General features: G+C 33.5%; 2 protein-coding genes across 2 annotated transcripts; both read left to right on the forward strand.

Moving 5' to 3' along the window:
• Nucleotides 1-2,150: 2,150 nt before the first annotated feature.
• TRIADDRAFT_51313 (uncharacterized protein) lies at nucleotides 2,151-3,343 on the forward strand (the record flags this gene model as incomplete). Its single annotated transcript, XM_002107582.1, has 2 exons — nucleotides 2,151-2,214; nucleotides 3,063-3,343. The coding sequence occupies 2 exons, from the start codon at nucleotides 2,151-2,153 to the stop codon at nucleotides 3,341-3,343; spliced, it is 345 nt and encodes a 114-aa protein (XP_002107618.1).
• Nucleotides 3,344-5,652: 2,309 nt separating this feature from the next.
• Nucleotides 5,653-14,414, forward strand: TRIADDRAFT_51314 (uncharacterized protein; the record flags this gene model as incomplete). Its single annotated transcript, XM_002107583.1, has 19 exons — nucleotides 5,653-5,664; nucleotides 5,916-5,968; nucleotides 6,144-6,207; nucleotides 6,546-6,884; nucleotides 7,036-7,174; nucleotides 7,204-7,225; nucleotides 7,734-7,869; nucleotides 7,953-8,013; nucleotides 8,100-8,191; nucleotides 8,672-8,917; nucleotides 9,392-9,810; nucleotides 9,987-10,215; nucleotides 10,528-10,570; nucleotides 11,187-11,326; nucleotides 11,858-12,032; nucleotides 12,189-12,330; nucleotides 12,564-12,754; nucleotides 13,724-13,842; nucleotides 14,301-14,414. The coding sequence occupies 19 exons, from the start codon at nucleotides 5,653-5,655 to the stop codon at nucleotides 14,412-14,414; spliced, it is 2,736 nt and encodes a 911-aa protein (XP_002107619.1).
• Between the last annotated feature and the right edge of the window lie 322 nt (nucleotides 14,415-14,736).

The following is a 14,736-nucleotide window of genomic DNA, read 5'->3' on the forward strand; positions in this document are numbered from 1 at the left end:
AGAATGAATCATGTCTGTTCCACTTACTCGATAGAATTGGCTTTCTTTTGTTTTTTGAAACTGTTTCGATGATGATTTTTATGCTTGGTTGGCTTGATATCGATTTCTTGTGAAGCTGGAGAAGGAGTATGATCACTTTGTGAGTCTTGTAATTGGCCATCGTCATCGATGCCACCATCGACCACAGAATTGCTCATGTCTTCCATATTGAAAGTTGTGCAAGTCAAGGCTGGAGCAATTAATTTCTTCTACCGTCTCCTAGGAATATCTCGATTTCAGCGTACTGTACCTAGAGTCTTTTCCATTCATTTGTTAGTATTGTATCGCAAACAGTAGCGATAATATAGTGTATTACTATGGAGACACCATTCTTTGGTGGTGGTGGAGACATCGAAAAGGCCAGAGAGATGGACGGACAAGAAACGGCCGTTCACTCGAGTCAAAATCAGCAGAACGATCCAGTTGTTGGTCATTGAGCTGTACCGTATGTCTGTAATTGTACACTATACTATCCACGATGGTCATGGCATGCAATCCAAGTCACGGTATTTTAGTGCTGTATCTACAGTATATTGTACTGTGCCGAAGGGTGAGTGTACTGTACACTGTACTGTCCAGTGTCCGTCATGGCGTGCATTCAAAGCCAGGGTAGTTTACTGAGATCGAAAAGGCCAGAGAGATGGACGGACAAAAAACCGCCGTTCACTCGACTCAAACTTAGCAGAACGATCCAGTTGCTGGTCATTGAACTGTACCGTATGTCTGTAATTGTACACTATACTGTCCGCGATGATCATGGCATGTAATCCAAGTCACGGTACACTTGCTGTATCTACAATATATTGTACTGTGCTGCAGGGTGAGTGTACTGTACACTGTACACTGTACCGGACTGTCCAGTGTCCGTCATGGCGTGCATTCAAAGTCAAGAGCAAAGTAAAGAGATTGAGAGACAGCAGAACGATCCACTAATTGGTCATTGAACTGTACCGTATGTCTGTGATTGTACACTATACTGTCCACGTTGGTCATGGCATGCAATCCAAGTCACGGTATTTTAGTACTGTACTGCACCTACTGTACTGTATACAGTAGTACAGTACAGTATATTGTACTGTGCCGAAGGGTGAGTAACTGAGTATACTGTACTACTGTACACTGTACACTGTACAGGACTGTCCAGTGTCCAGTGTCCACGATTGTCATGGCATGCATTCAAAGTCAAGTCCTACTGTACTGTACTGAATGTCCATTGCATGAAGAAACTTTTGCTTAATTCAAAAAGTTGGACAAAATCAGTCAGTCGCTATCCACAAGCATGGACTAACCTAGTAATATTAGTCGTTGATGGCATAATGCAGTATAGGACAGAGGTAGTGTTGTGTATTTGTCGTGTTACTGTTGATAGGAGGCATTGAGGCTGTACGCTCAGTAAAGTACAGCATAATGAGTGAGGGGTCTACTAGTCTACTATCAAGATAACCAAACCTTTCTCAGGTCTAGTCTGACATCTCTCTCTCTCTTAGTAGTCTAGCGGATCAACATGGATCCAGTCTAGCGATCAAAATGCGCTAAAGGGTTTCTTTCTTTTAAAAGGATCTTAGCTAACTAATCATAATATGTAGTACTGCTGGTACTTTAATTTTCCATTTTATTAGGCTTCCACTAGGCGTCTATACAGTACAGTATACAAACAGAATACTGTTACTGTACACTGTACAATTATTATGCAACATTGCTACAGACCATATGGAAAGTCTTGGTAAAGTACTGTACTGTACACTGTACACTCAGTGTACAGTACAGTACAGTACAGTACAGTACAGTAGTACGGCCGTGGCTGTAACAAAGCACTGTACATATATGACACGGGTCCGGACCAGACCGGACCAGACCAGACCATGAAGATCTCTCCGTCACAGTACTGTACTGTACATTAAAGTGTACAAGTGCGTGTACCGGACCGGACTCTTACAGGTACAGTACTGGTAAAAGTGCCGTCACTGACCGCAGTACAGTACAGTAGTGCACAGTACGGTACGGTACTGTACTGTACACTGTCCACTTCAGACTTCAGATGCAATGAAATCATCTATCCCATAATGCACTGCCCTACGCACACAGACGCAGATGCAACATCGTTGAACAAGATGGCGCAGAAGGTGGTTCAATTTGGTCAGAGGTTTGGTACCCGTGTAGTCAATTCATCTCAAAGTAAGTATTTCAAATGTTTAAAATGATCTTCTAACCCATAGTTTAAAACACATCCTCCATTAGAAATGATTGTTCGGTAGCGTTAAAGCCTGATCGATGTACTTTCCTAACTGAAATGACGAACCAGTGGATGAAAAACATGTCCTACCGGTCGTTGTACAGTGTGATAGGACAAAATAGAATAGCCTGCTGTTGAGTAAAACGAACAGTCGCAGTCATGACTGGAAAGAGAAATGATTATGTAGGCTAGTCCTAAATAGACTTGAGAATGGACATGCTTTTACTTTACTAAGACTAAGGGCTTGTTCACGATATCGGATCAAATATGGATCGACGTTACCACCATCGATACTGTACGCAGATTGTCCAAGGGGTGTAGGAGCTTGGTGCATTGGAAAATCATATTTCACAACGCTTATAGGATTCCCAAAATGGATAGAAATGTCATAAATAGATTACGCTATGATGGTTCAACTTGGTGTGAACGATATTGTAATGGTAGCCTTCAATTTAATTTATCCAAAGGTTTTTACAACCTTCATGATAGTTCTAGCTTGCACCCCTCCGTGTCAAGACCATGACTGAAGCCGTTATGCGTATTACACTAATCGATGCAAGGGATACTATAGACTGCTTAACTTTACGGAATCATTCTTTTAAATGAGTTACTGTCTTATAAAAGTGAACATCTGCCATAGATGAAAGTAAACTTGATAATAGAAATCTTTAAATGCAATCGTTATCTGTATAGAATGGAGAATGTACGATTGGCTCAAGGCTAACTTAACTTAATGTAGCTAGACGATGATAGTAATTACTTGCATAGTATTACACCATTTCTAACGTAGGCTTTCTGTCATGTCCTATAGCTATAGCTCGAGCAGCACAGCCTCGCTTGGCTACAGCTTGGTCTTATGCAAAAGTCGAGATGAGACCTGCTATGCCATCAGAATGGCCTGCAGTCAAGAAAGGATTTTCTGATATGGCTCAAAGTGCTGTCACTGGTCGTTTCTTGGATTACAATGTGCGTCAAGTAACCCAGAAAGCTTTAGTTTTTGTTGAAGTATGCTGTTGGTTTTACGTTGGAGAAATTATTGGCAGGCGTAGCATAATTGGATATAACGTATAAACATAGTGTATTTGCTTTTACGCATGGTGAAAAATTCTAGTTGATTGACTTGAAGTTCTTGATGTCATGACATCAACTATTTTTGACATACTTCTGTAATGCTATCCAGATGATGATTATTATTATGTTATATATCTCATGCTGATAGGAGTTGACGTCAATGGTAGTTTGCAATGTAAATCAAACACACATCTTTGTCCATGCTAGCTGTCATTATTTGCTCCAATAACATACAATTATTCGTGTAAAAGGAAACAATTCAATTTCATATTCAATTTTTACTTACAGCTAATATGGATAGTGCTTTATTATGTATCTTAGGGTCGGCTATATCGTAATATTCTGCCCGTGAAATAAAAAGCAATCAACTTCTGCTAATTTCTGTGACTCTTAAATATCTTGGATTGCTTGACTAATAATGGATTTTAAAAGTTGATATAACGTGCATTACAGACGTTGACACTAGTTGGATGATTCAAACTTATACGTACATCAAAATGAGTAGACTACTCAATATTTATTTAATATAAAGTCATCACAACCAGAAATGTAGTGGTCCTATGTGGCACTATTTTCCTATTACAAATTATTATTTGTAGCCTAGGATTGAGGCAAATTCATATGGTCATTTAGTCCCTTACAGATACTACTCCCTTCGGCTAGTAATATTTTATACAATCTTTAGTAGTGCCTAACGGCTACAGTTTATAGCAGCGTTTCAATCTATGGATTACATAGATTCTTAACAGAATTGTTACCAATTGCTAATACATTTCATTTATGTTAGTATTGACTGACTTTGTTTCCAATACTGAATGTAATCCTGAATATATAGTTGCTTACTAACGTTAGAAATACGATCTAACACATTACATATTTCTAATAACTAAATTGAAACCCTGTTTTTAAAGCTTCAATTAACAAGCAAAGATAATGTATACAAGCTTGTACATACTGGTAAAGGAAGTATATGACGGTAAATGATAAGAAATGGAACAATTTTCAATGCATTTTATAAAGCAACAACTTTGACGAGGATCATTGCAGTGAAGCGGCTAAGAGGTGATTACTTTGAAGTAATAACTTGCAAGGTATAACTATCATTACTGCTGGATCGAATAAAAAATTGTACGTACTGTATATAACGTAGAACGAATGCGGGAGTAGTTGCTGAGGCTTTGCAATGCCGTTACTGTTCTATGCAATATTCAATTTCGTGTATATTACATAGCATACTCTGGATCTAATACAGGCTACTAGGACATCACAATAGTTAATTTAAAAGAGGCAGGATACAAAAAACAAACACTTGAATCCTAAATCGAATAGGAAAGCGTCAAAAATAAAATAATATTGATGCTATTAATCTAGGCGTCTACTTCTTGGATATTCGTGACTAATGCGTACGCCTACGTCATACCTAAACTAAAATACGAATGTTTTGTGGCTTCTATTTCACTTTCTACAAAATATGAATTATTATGCGGTGTATGAATAATTTTTTATCTTCTCAACTAGCATAGGGTTGACTATTTACTGTGGCATTCAGTTTAGCTAGTGCGACTATGCAATCTTCCTAAAGGTTCTTTATTTATAATAGATAGATGGCAGCCTAACTGGCGTGTGTTAAGTGTTATTTGACAGTTGGAGTTGATATTTATGTAATTGAGACAAAAGTCGCTTGTTTAGTGTAGTATAATATGACCAAAATTTGAAATAGAGAAGAAAATAACGTAGAAAACGCCTGCTTGGATAAATAGATACAATAGACTTGCCCTAGATCGCCATGGTACGCAGATTTAATAGAGACGGCTACAATAAATTTTAAAGTTATAGTGATTCAGAAAATACAGTTATAAAGAAGTTATCTTGTATGCTGATTTAAACCTGAAGAAATTACTGCCATAGATTAGAATTTTCTCATCACCAAAGAAAATATCGATCTATACTATCCTTTAGTTGAAAGTTATAAATAAATGTAAATAATATTTTATGACTTTTTTACAGATTATCACCTTTGATTGTAGTAATACTAATTAATTCTAGACTTTGTACCATCAGTCTATTAGTTTCGATAGACTGCAAATAGTAGCACGTAGTTGTTCAACTAGCCGTTACAGCGAAAGAACGGATTGAAATTGAAGGGAACAGGGTAAGCTAGAATATTGAATGGAATTGGTCTTTCCAACGTTATTACTCTACTACATTACAAGTAGATACCGGACTTACTTCTTTAATCTTAAATCCATTAATTATAATATTAATCTGGAATTGCCTTTTAGCCTTGAAAATCTACTAACTGCTTGAAGATGATGCTGCAAGTAAGAGAAGGATATTGTCATTTTTTTGTGTGTGTGTTTGTGCCATCTTAGTATTTATACAACTTGAGATACAAAAGTATACTTTATGTCTTAAAGCGAAATAAACAACAAACACTAATTATCTATGAGTTTACTATGTAAAGATTAACCGCTTTGAAGGTTTTTTAAGAAAACTGTAGCTATAGTTTCTACTACTAATTCCAAGATAATTTTTAAAAGCATAAGAATATTCGATGTGTTTATCCGTGTAGATGCAAGAAAATGCAGAGCAAACTTTTATCAACGATATTTTAGCTCAGGCTGGGTAAGCCAAATTATAAGACGTGTGGCTTATAATTTTAACCAGATACGACCTACAGATCTCGTATTTGATAGTCATAACATTTTACACAATCGGTTTTAATCCCAATGATAAATTCATAATTTTTTACGCAGTAAATTCATAGTACAGTATTATAATTTCCGAATTAATTTTACAGCTTTCGATCGCGTAGCTTTGGAAATGTGACACTTAGGCAATCGAATTCCTATTATACCGCAAAGGTAATTACTTCGAAAGAAATATTGAAACGAATAAAATAAGGTTAATAAGGTGATATTTGTACAGATCGCAAATTTCTCACATCAGTGAAGAATTACGTAGGGTTGTGTAGGAGAAAGAGTAGTCTTTATTATAGTTCATACTGACTTTTGATAAGTTAAACAGTGCAGCTTTATGGCCTAAATCAATAAATAGCCAATAAAAAAGAATAGCGTTGTTAGCTTGCAGAAAGTAACTATATTAGTACTGAAAAAGTTAATTTCATGCTTTAAAAAGTCAAGAAACAGCCATAGAATTGGATCTATTTTGTTTTTATTTTCTATGTCATTGAAAAAACAAGTACATTCGAGTGCCAGCTCACATCAGATCAGAACACATTTACAAGTTATTACACGAACACTGGCAAGTTTTACACCCTGCGCTTATAATATCTATCTTGGGGCAATATAAAGATCAAGATCAATCCTATTGGGGAAATCGATTGTGCCAGACATTAAATCAAGCAATGCAAGATTTTACTGTTCTTGTAATTACTGATGGCATTAATCACAGCTTAGTGAATTCAGTAGGTAGGATGTTTGCAAAGCAACGACTTCAGTCTTCTTACTGCAAATCGTCGCTTTTGGGAATTCCAATCTGGCAACAATTAAAAAATGATAAAGTTCTTATTGGAAACAATGTAAGATATGCGAACAGATATAATCATTTTTTTTCTATTGGAGTTTAGCATAAAACGAATAGCATGGCCATAGATTGATTATTCTGAATATGGAATTACTAATAGTAATTTAATAAATATGCTCCTACATCAACGTTATAATTATAATTAGGAAATAGGAATGACATCAGCTGTTTATGATATAGAAGCCGACGCAAATAGTGATGATCAAAGCAATTACCTCGAACCTTTTCATGATTACTTAGTTATGATAGATACAGCCAATGCTGATCAACAGGATGAGGTGAGAGGTAATTTTCTTGCATCGATGATCAAACAGTTATCGTTATCATGGGCACCAGGTAAGATTGTATCTATATAATTACTCGCTTATATATATATGTTACCTCTACTTCTACATTCTTCGTACTCATGTGAAGTTATCAAAGTGATTCTAGACTAATTTAAAGTGTTACAGTTCATTCATAATTTGTCATCTAAAACAAACGCCATAACTTCTTATACAGAACATTGGGTACAGAAAACCTCCTTAGAGTCCGTTCCATATCTCCATATTCTTATTGGTGGAGATTTAGGCGCTATTATTCAAACATGTCGGCTGTTGAATGATCATCAACCAGTGATTATAGTCGATTGTAGTGGTCCAGCAGCCCAGTTACTTTGCCATATTTTCAGCAAGCGAATGTTCTTTCAGTAAATCAATCCTTAATCTATGTAAATTAGAACTGCTAACGTTTTTAATATCGAAATTTGAATAATAAGAAATAGTAATGGTCAAAATTTTAAAAGCAATTTCTTTGGCTAAAATATGATAAAGTATTAACGTATTGAATTTGCTTCCATTTATAGGGAAGGAAATGCAATGATTACAGATGATGATATTCAGGGCCTTATTGCAAAAGAATTTCATCTTTCGGATACCAAAAATCCATTAATTCAAAATTGCACCCAAAATATACTCGGTATCCTGAGAAAATCTTCTCAAGTAAGACTTAACTTGATGCGGCTATAGTAATGATAAGAAGTTAAGCTGCCCCTCAGAAAATAAACCATTTAGCTTTGTCGTAGGTATACATTATTAAACCAGCTGAGAATTTCGAGCAAAGGCTATATGAAATAATCTTTCAGGGTTAGTTTATGAAATTAAAAATAAAAATTATAGAAAAGGTATATCGTATTAAGATATTTATTTCGATTTAAAACTTTTATTATTAGCTTATGCGTATGACATGGTTGGGAAACTAAAGTTACAGATCTTATACAACAAACTTGATCAAGCTCAATTAGATAAAGCGCTGTATAAGTTGGTAAGTTAATTCATAAACCTTAAACCAAGAGAATATGTAGTTTTTTATCGCAATATTACTAAGATAGGATGTAAATGTATCAGTGTTTGTCACGAAACGAATTTTTGTGATGATTCTTGATTTATTCAAGCTGAATTTTATAAGAGTAATCTCTGCTTCATTTTGCATTCGAATTGATTTCTATACTAATCGCTGTTTTACACATTAAAAAGTATGTTTCCTGTCTAATATAACACGATCCTAATGCTTGACATAATTTCATGATAACGATGTATCCTTGGAATATTTCCAATTCCTATCAGACGCCTATAATAAACTACTAGTGTTATTAAAGAGTATTTTATGAATGTTTCCCGAGCGAATTGTACCTTAATTTTATACGGCTGTTTTTCCTCTAAGTGTTACACACGATTTGTGGCAGTACTATCATTGCTTTTTGCTTACTTCTCATTTTATTCATTGGCAATATGAATTCTATAGTGCTGTTCTACACATCCGGTAGATGATTTCATTAAGAAAACGGCTTTAAGTCGAGGTTGCAAATCATCGGTTTATGCCTTACTCCAGAATGGGCAGTTAACCTTATTTTCAGCCATGGATTCATTGCTTAAATCAAATACAGTTTCCGATCATGTCATTGATACATTATCCAGTTTAATGGATACTATGGATGCTGATTTAATACAATATCTTACGCTGAGACGGCTAGAAACTATCTATCAGAAGGTTGTATTATATTTTTTAAAATGTCTTATTTTCTTTTTTTAGATAAATAGTAAAATAATCGTTAGATAAATTTTACATGAAATTGCTAGTGGCATGGAAAACGTTACGTAAATCGTTGCACTACAAGAAAATAAAATTGTTACGAAGTGTATTTTAATCAAGCAATTCTACCAGTTTTATAGTACTTTTTTAAACATCTGATAAGTTACTTTGCCTGTACTTCTATTTTTGTATAATTCTACACTAAGACAGTTGAATTTATACCAGTCTCTAAGTTAGAGAAGTTCATTAAAGTATGTACCATAGTCTTAAGGTTTTTCTAATAACGCTCTCTTATTTAATTTATCCCTTATGGCATGTCAATTCAAAAGTTTATAAAAAAATTCGTGATATACTGTTCTTTGATCTCTCTTGCATCGTGTCGTAAAGTAAATAACAAGCTAAAATTAACCTTAAAATTTCTTTTTACCATAGAATTTAAATAATTTGTTAACTTTTATTGGCTTGTATGCTCATGATCGAGCTATCCGTAGCAATGATAATCTTCATAAGCTTGATGATAGTCAGTTTCTGCATAAAGTTGGTCTTCGTATAGCAACGCTGCTAGGACATGATTATCGTAATCCATATGGTTGCCACGTTGAAACTCAAGGCATTGATAATACATTGAATCTTCAGCTCCAGTGGCCTGTTCGAGATCTTTTTTTGTGGTCTATCCTTACTGGTCGTTATAATTTGTCAATCGCTATTTGGAAAAGATTAGCCCATCCTATAGCAGCTGCTATCGTCGCAAGTCGATTACTTCAATCACTTGAAAATGACCTAACAGAAGAATATCCACAATATTGTCAGGATTATCCTCGAAAACTAAAAGCAATTCAAAAGATAACCAGGTTAGCTGTGTGCAACCTAAATTTTAAATTAAATTTATCTTTACAGTATACAGCGCAAAAAAAAAACAAGTGCAGCTAGCATTTTGTCATGTATAAAAAATTATTAGTAGCTTTCACAATTTCTTAGCTATTTTGCGATTTAAATTCATGACTAAGTTCTGTTTCTTCTTTAATAGAACCTACCAGAATTTAGCATTACAAGTTATGGACGAAATTTATAGTAAACATCCAAAACATTCAGTATTAGATCTCCTACAAGAATTACCAGAATGGGGCCATGTATCGGTATTCAGTCTCATTTTTACATCTCAAACAGCAGACGACCTAGTAGAACATGATTGCTACTATAATGCTCTAAAATGGCAGTGGAATGGGCAATTAATAAGTTACTTGAAGAGAAAAGAGGTATTTTTTAGAAATATTCTGTTACTAACTTACTATTGTAACCCATTGCCTCTATAACGGTGCTCTTACGGCTTGTTACGGTAGCAAATCTATTTGCATGAAAGTAATGCTCTATAAATCATATCTTGTATTATTTATTATACTACGAATATTAGTGAATCTTAGGGACTACAAAAGCATAGAAATCTCATATTTTTAGTAGTCTTTGCTACATGGTATTATTTAATAATGCTTCATATCTATGCTCTTGCTGAGATATGAACCTGAGTATAAAGGTACTTAAAAAAGCTGTTCTAATTTTAATTGTTATAGCCTCAAAATCGCCTTAATGATAGCGACGAAAGTACTGACCGTCGTAAGTTATTTCCTCGGAGCCATTGGTTTTATAAATGTACAACACCTAAAATATTGTTTACAACCAATTTCGTAAGTATCGTACTGTTAATTAGATTTATTTCTATTTACCTTAATATTGAAAATACTGGGCATTTCTGTTATACTCGTAGTAAAATTTCGGTTTGCTATACATTACCTTCTAGCTGGCCTATATCCTATTCATAATTTTATATGCCGCTTTCCTATTCAATTTCAATTCTGCTATAAATTCAACTGAAATTGTAACCGCTGTATGGGTGCTGTCATTCTTCATGGATGAAATATCACAAGTAATCTAGTTAACCTAAGCTTACATTATTTTGGAGCTGCATTGAAAGTATCTAATTTTAGAATGCAAAGATATTAACATTAATTTCCTCATAGACAACTTGGAAAGATAGTATTATCATGCTTATTACTATAGTTTAGCTGCAACTTTATTGATAACGAATAATTGACATCTAGCCACGCATATTTTATTTCACTTGCTAAGATAATTCGATCGCCTGTGAAAAAGTGGAGCGAAAAATTGATATATTGGATAAAAGATGTTTGGAATTTATTTGATATTAGCGCAATATTGGTATTTATTGTAGCATTTATATTCCGAAATTGGTTTATCGAAGTAGCGAGAATCCTGTACGGGCTAGATTTTATCATTTTCACTCTCAGGTTACTGCAAATATTCTGCATCTGGCCTTCACATGGACCTAAACTTCCAATGATTGGCAAAATGGTAAGATTAAGTTATCAGTTCATTCTCAGTTTTTGGGCTTTAAGTTCTTTACAGAATAGAATATTGGGTAGATTTACTCTGCTGGAAATGGGCGATTGATTGTGTCTATATTTACTTAGCTATCAACTATAGCGAAGCAAACAGATATATTGAATTATTCTAGTAATCATACAATATGTTCTGCCATACTTTATTGAGTCCTTAATCCACATAAGAACAAGATAATTCGAAATTTTATTATTTGATTATTATGTTAATAATGTTTTATATTCATATAACAGTATCAATCGATTTATTGCAATGAAGTTAACTAACTTTAATGCAGTAAAATTTTGATATATTTAAGAGTAAGATGACTTAATGGAACAATTCCAGCTTAATTATAATTTATTATGAACTTCAAGCATTATTAGCAATTAATGTAATAATATCTTGCCGCATGTAAGAGCAGAGCGATTTGATTCATAATTAATTCTATGGGATCGAATTTGACTCGATTAAAGATTGCTGCTTAATGAATTCTACTCTCAGCTAGGAGACTTGATGTCTTTTTTGGCCATTATGCTGGTTTTTGTAATTGGATTCGGTGTTTGCTATCATGCTTTACTCTTCCCAACCTGGACTTCACCAATAACAATCGTGAAAAACATACTAATTGTTCCATATTATCGATTATATGGAGAATTGTTTATTAATGATCAAGGAGGTATTACGGTATCATATCATTGTTATATGTATATATACAATTGTTGGAATTTTAAACCAGAAATTACAACACTATTTAATTTTAAATTTTCGTATTAATTTTTTTATTTAACTCCTGTGTCGCTTATAAATACTGTATTGTATTTATTTTTTTTAGTAATTGAGTGTCAAAAAAGGAATTTCACCTCGTATGCCTACTATAATTGCGAAGCTGTACAAGTTGTCGTTAATGTTGTTGTTGTCATTTATTTGATTATAACCATTATTTTGCTGCTGAATTTGCTGATTGCTATTATGAGGTTAGTACTGATAACGGAGTTTAACCTGAATCAAATTATGATGTAGTATAATGTAGTATATAAACAGCGATGTAAGTAATGAAATTAAGGATTTCTTTTTTGCAGCTTCTGCTAAATGATTTATTTATATAACGTTAAATTAACTACATAAATACTTATCAAAATTATAATATAACGCAATTTTCCGTGTAATTTGTCATCTTTTAACTTAACATTGATACTGTATTTATCAGTAAGAGTTACGAACGATTGCAAGATGAGACGGAAAGAATTTGGAAATTTCAATTTAATGCCATAGTGAGAGAATTTTCCGGCAAATCAATCATACTACCGCCATTTAATTTATTGACTTTACCTGTACTTATCCGCTCTTTCTGGATGACAGTGAATAGAAACGGCAAAACTGATTGTTTACAAAAGTACAGTAAGTAATCATTCAAATAAGAATTTGAATACGTCTTTCAAAACTTTCCGAGAATTTTATTATCTACTTTATAAGTCTTTTATTATCCTATGATAATACATAGGCGATATTGTATCAAAATGTAGCATTGACAGTCTTGCTGAATCTCCATCTAATACAGTTGTTGTTGTTTTTGTTATAATCAGTATTTTTGAGATCAATATAATCGATTTTAGTCTACAATTCTCCTTCAAGGCAATTGCAGTTCCTTATAGTTCAGTTTGATAGTTTAACTGAATCAACGGCAGTTATTTTCTTTGCTCAGGCAATTGTTCATCGATGCCTTCAATATTGTAATTTATTTATCAATAATTTCTATACGAATTTACCATAAGACTCATTGGCGATGGCTTATTTTAACAAACGAATTAACAAAAGTGATTAATGTTATGATACATTGCCCTTAAATTGCACTTTATCGCAAATTGAAAATAATCTAAAATAGCAACAGTTTAACCACATCATAGGAAAGCTTTGCAGAAGTGGATCTTATCTCGATATGTATTTGAACTACTTTATGAAATTTTATACTAGTACTATACCTTAAGCAATAGTCACGTTTTAATTCTAGAAAGAGGCTAATAGGGCAATCTTAATTTCACCTCCGCTGCTTTAATTCATAGAAATAAAACTTTATCAATAAGTTAAATAGGTTTAAAACAATACAGATCAATGAAAAGGAAATCGACTGTTTGTAATCGTTGACTATGAATTGGTGTTAACTACTAAAATTTCTCTTTTAGTATTGTTACAAAATGAGGAGAGACAATTTCTCATCCATCATTATTACTGTTGTACCGCTACGCTGGCATTAATATCGGGAATTAATCTAGAGTAGAGTCACTAAAATGTCTCATCTAGAACTTGTTCAAAAAAGCAGTCCAGTCCTATTAATGTCAATATCTCTATGGACTACTTTCATGCTTCTAGTGTACCATAATTTTAACACGAATTTTGATGAAAAATCCATATTTGATATCCAATCTATGATTAGAGAATTAGCAGTTTTACGTGATAGAATGCTATCGATTAAGAATAATTCGTATATGGTAGGACTTGCGATATTTTTGAATTCAATTCAGTTGAAATGTAGCACTTAACCAAATATGATGACCGCATAAAATACTACGATGGTAGTAAAATTCTAACGTAAATATGATTATCACCCGTTCATAGCCTGATCTATTATCTTTTAGTTTACTACCATAGCAATTAGTTACAAATGCAGTATAGATGTAAATTTGTTAATATAATTATACATAATAATATCCCTATCATACTGCATTTTTATTTGCTAGTGTTAGTACTGGTAGTTGTTTTAATTCCAAATTATGACAATTCAAATTTTCATCATTGCTGTCTAACCCAATTTTTATGTATAGGGTTGTAATAATATTGCCATTAACAGTTTACAGGCTTAGACAGTGGTACATGAATTATTTTCATTTGTGTAATTAATGCATCTAATTTGAATTTTCTTTCAGCAATTCCTGTCATCATAATACAGAAATACGAAGATGATTATGAAACAATCATTCAGTCATTAGAAGCTCAATCACGCGATAGATTGATACTTGGCCATTCCTTGCAAATTGATTTAACTTTAATAAAGGATATGTAGGCAAAATAAAGCCTTGGTAGAATAAAGATTTGGTATTGCGTGACCGTTATCAATTCGGACGGCAGACTTTCAAATAAGATGGTCACGAAAAGTGAATGTTAGTCACGATATCGTTGAAGGCAGAAAACGACATACAGTGAATGGTGTTCACATGAATTACAGTATTTCTATATTTAAAATAGAAAGATTAATCCTTTATAGACGCGCAGATCTAATTTTACTATTGAATTGCTATTGTCACTGTAGCCAACTGCGTGAAAATAGCTAATAACTAAAATATTTGGATAATTGCTTAACAATAGCTATCGCAATAGTATATGCG

This window comes from Trichoplax adhaerens, genomic scaffold (assembly GCF_000150275.1).
Source record: "Trichoplax adhaerens TRIADscaffold_1 genomic scaffold, whole genome shotgun sequence".
In the NCBI taxonomy this organism is placed as follows: Eukaryota; Metazoa; Placozoa; class Uniplacotomia; order Trichoplacea; family Trichoplacidae; genus Trichoplax; species Trichoplax adhaerens.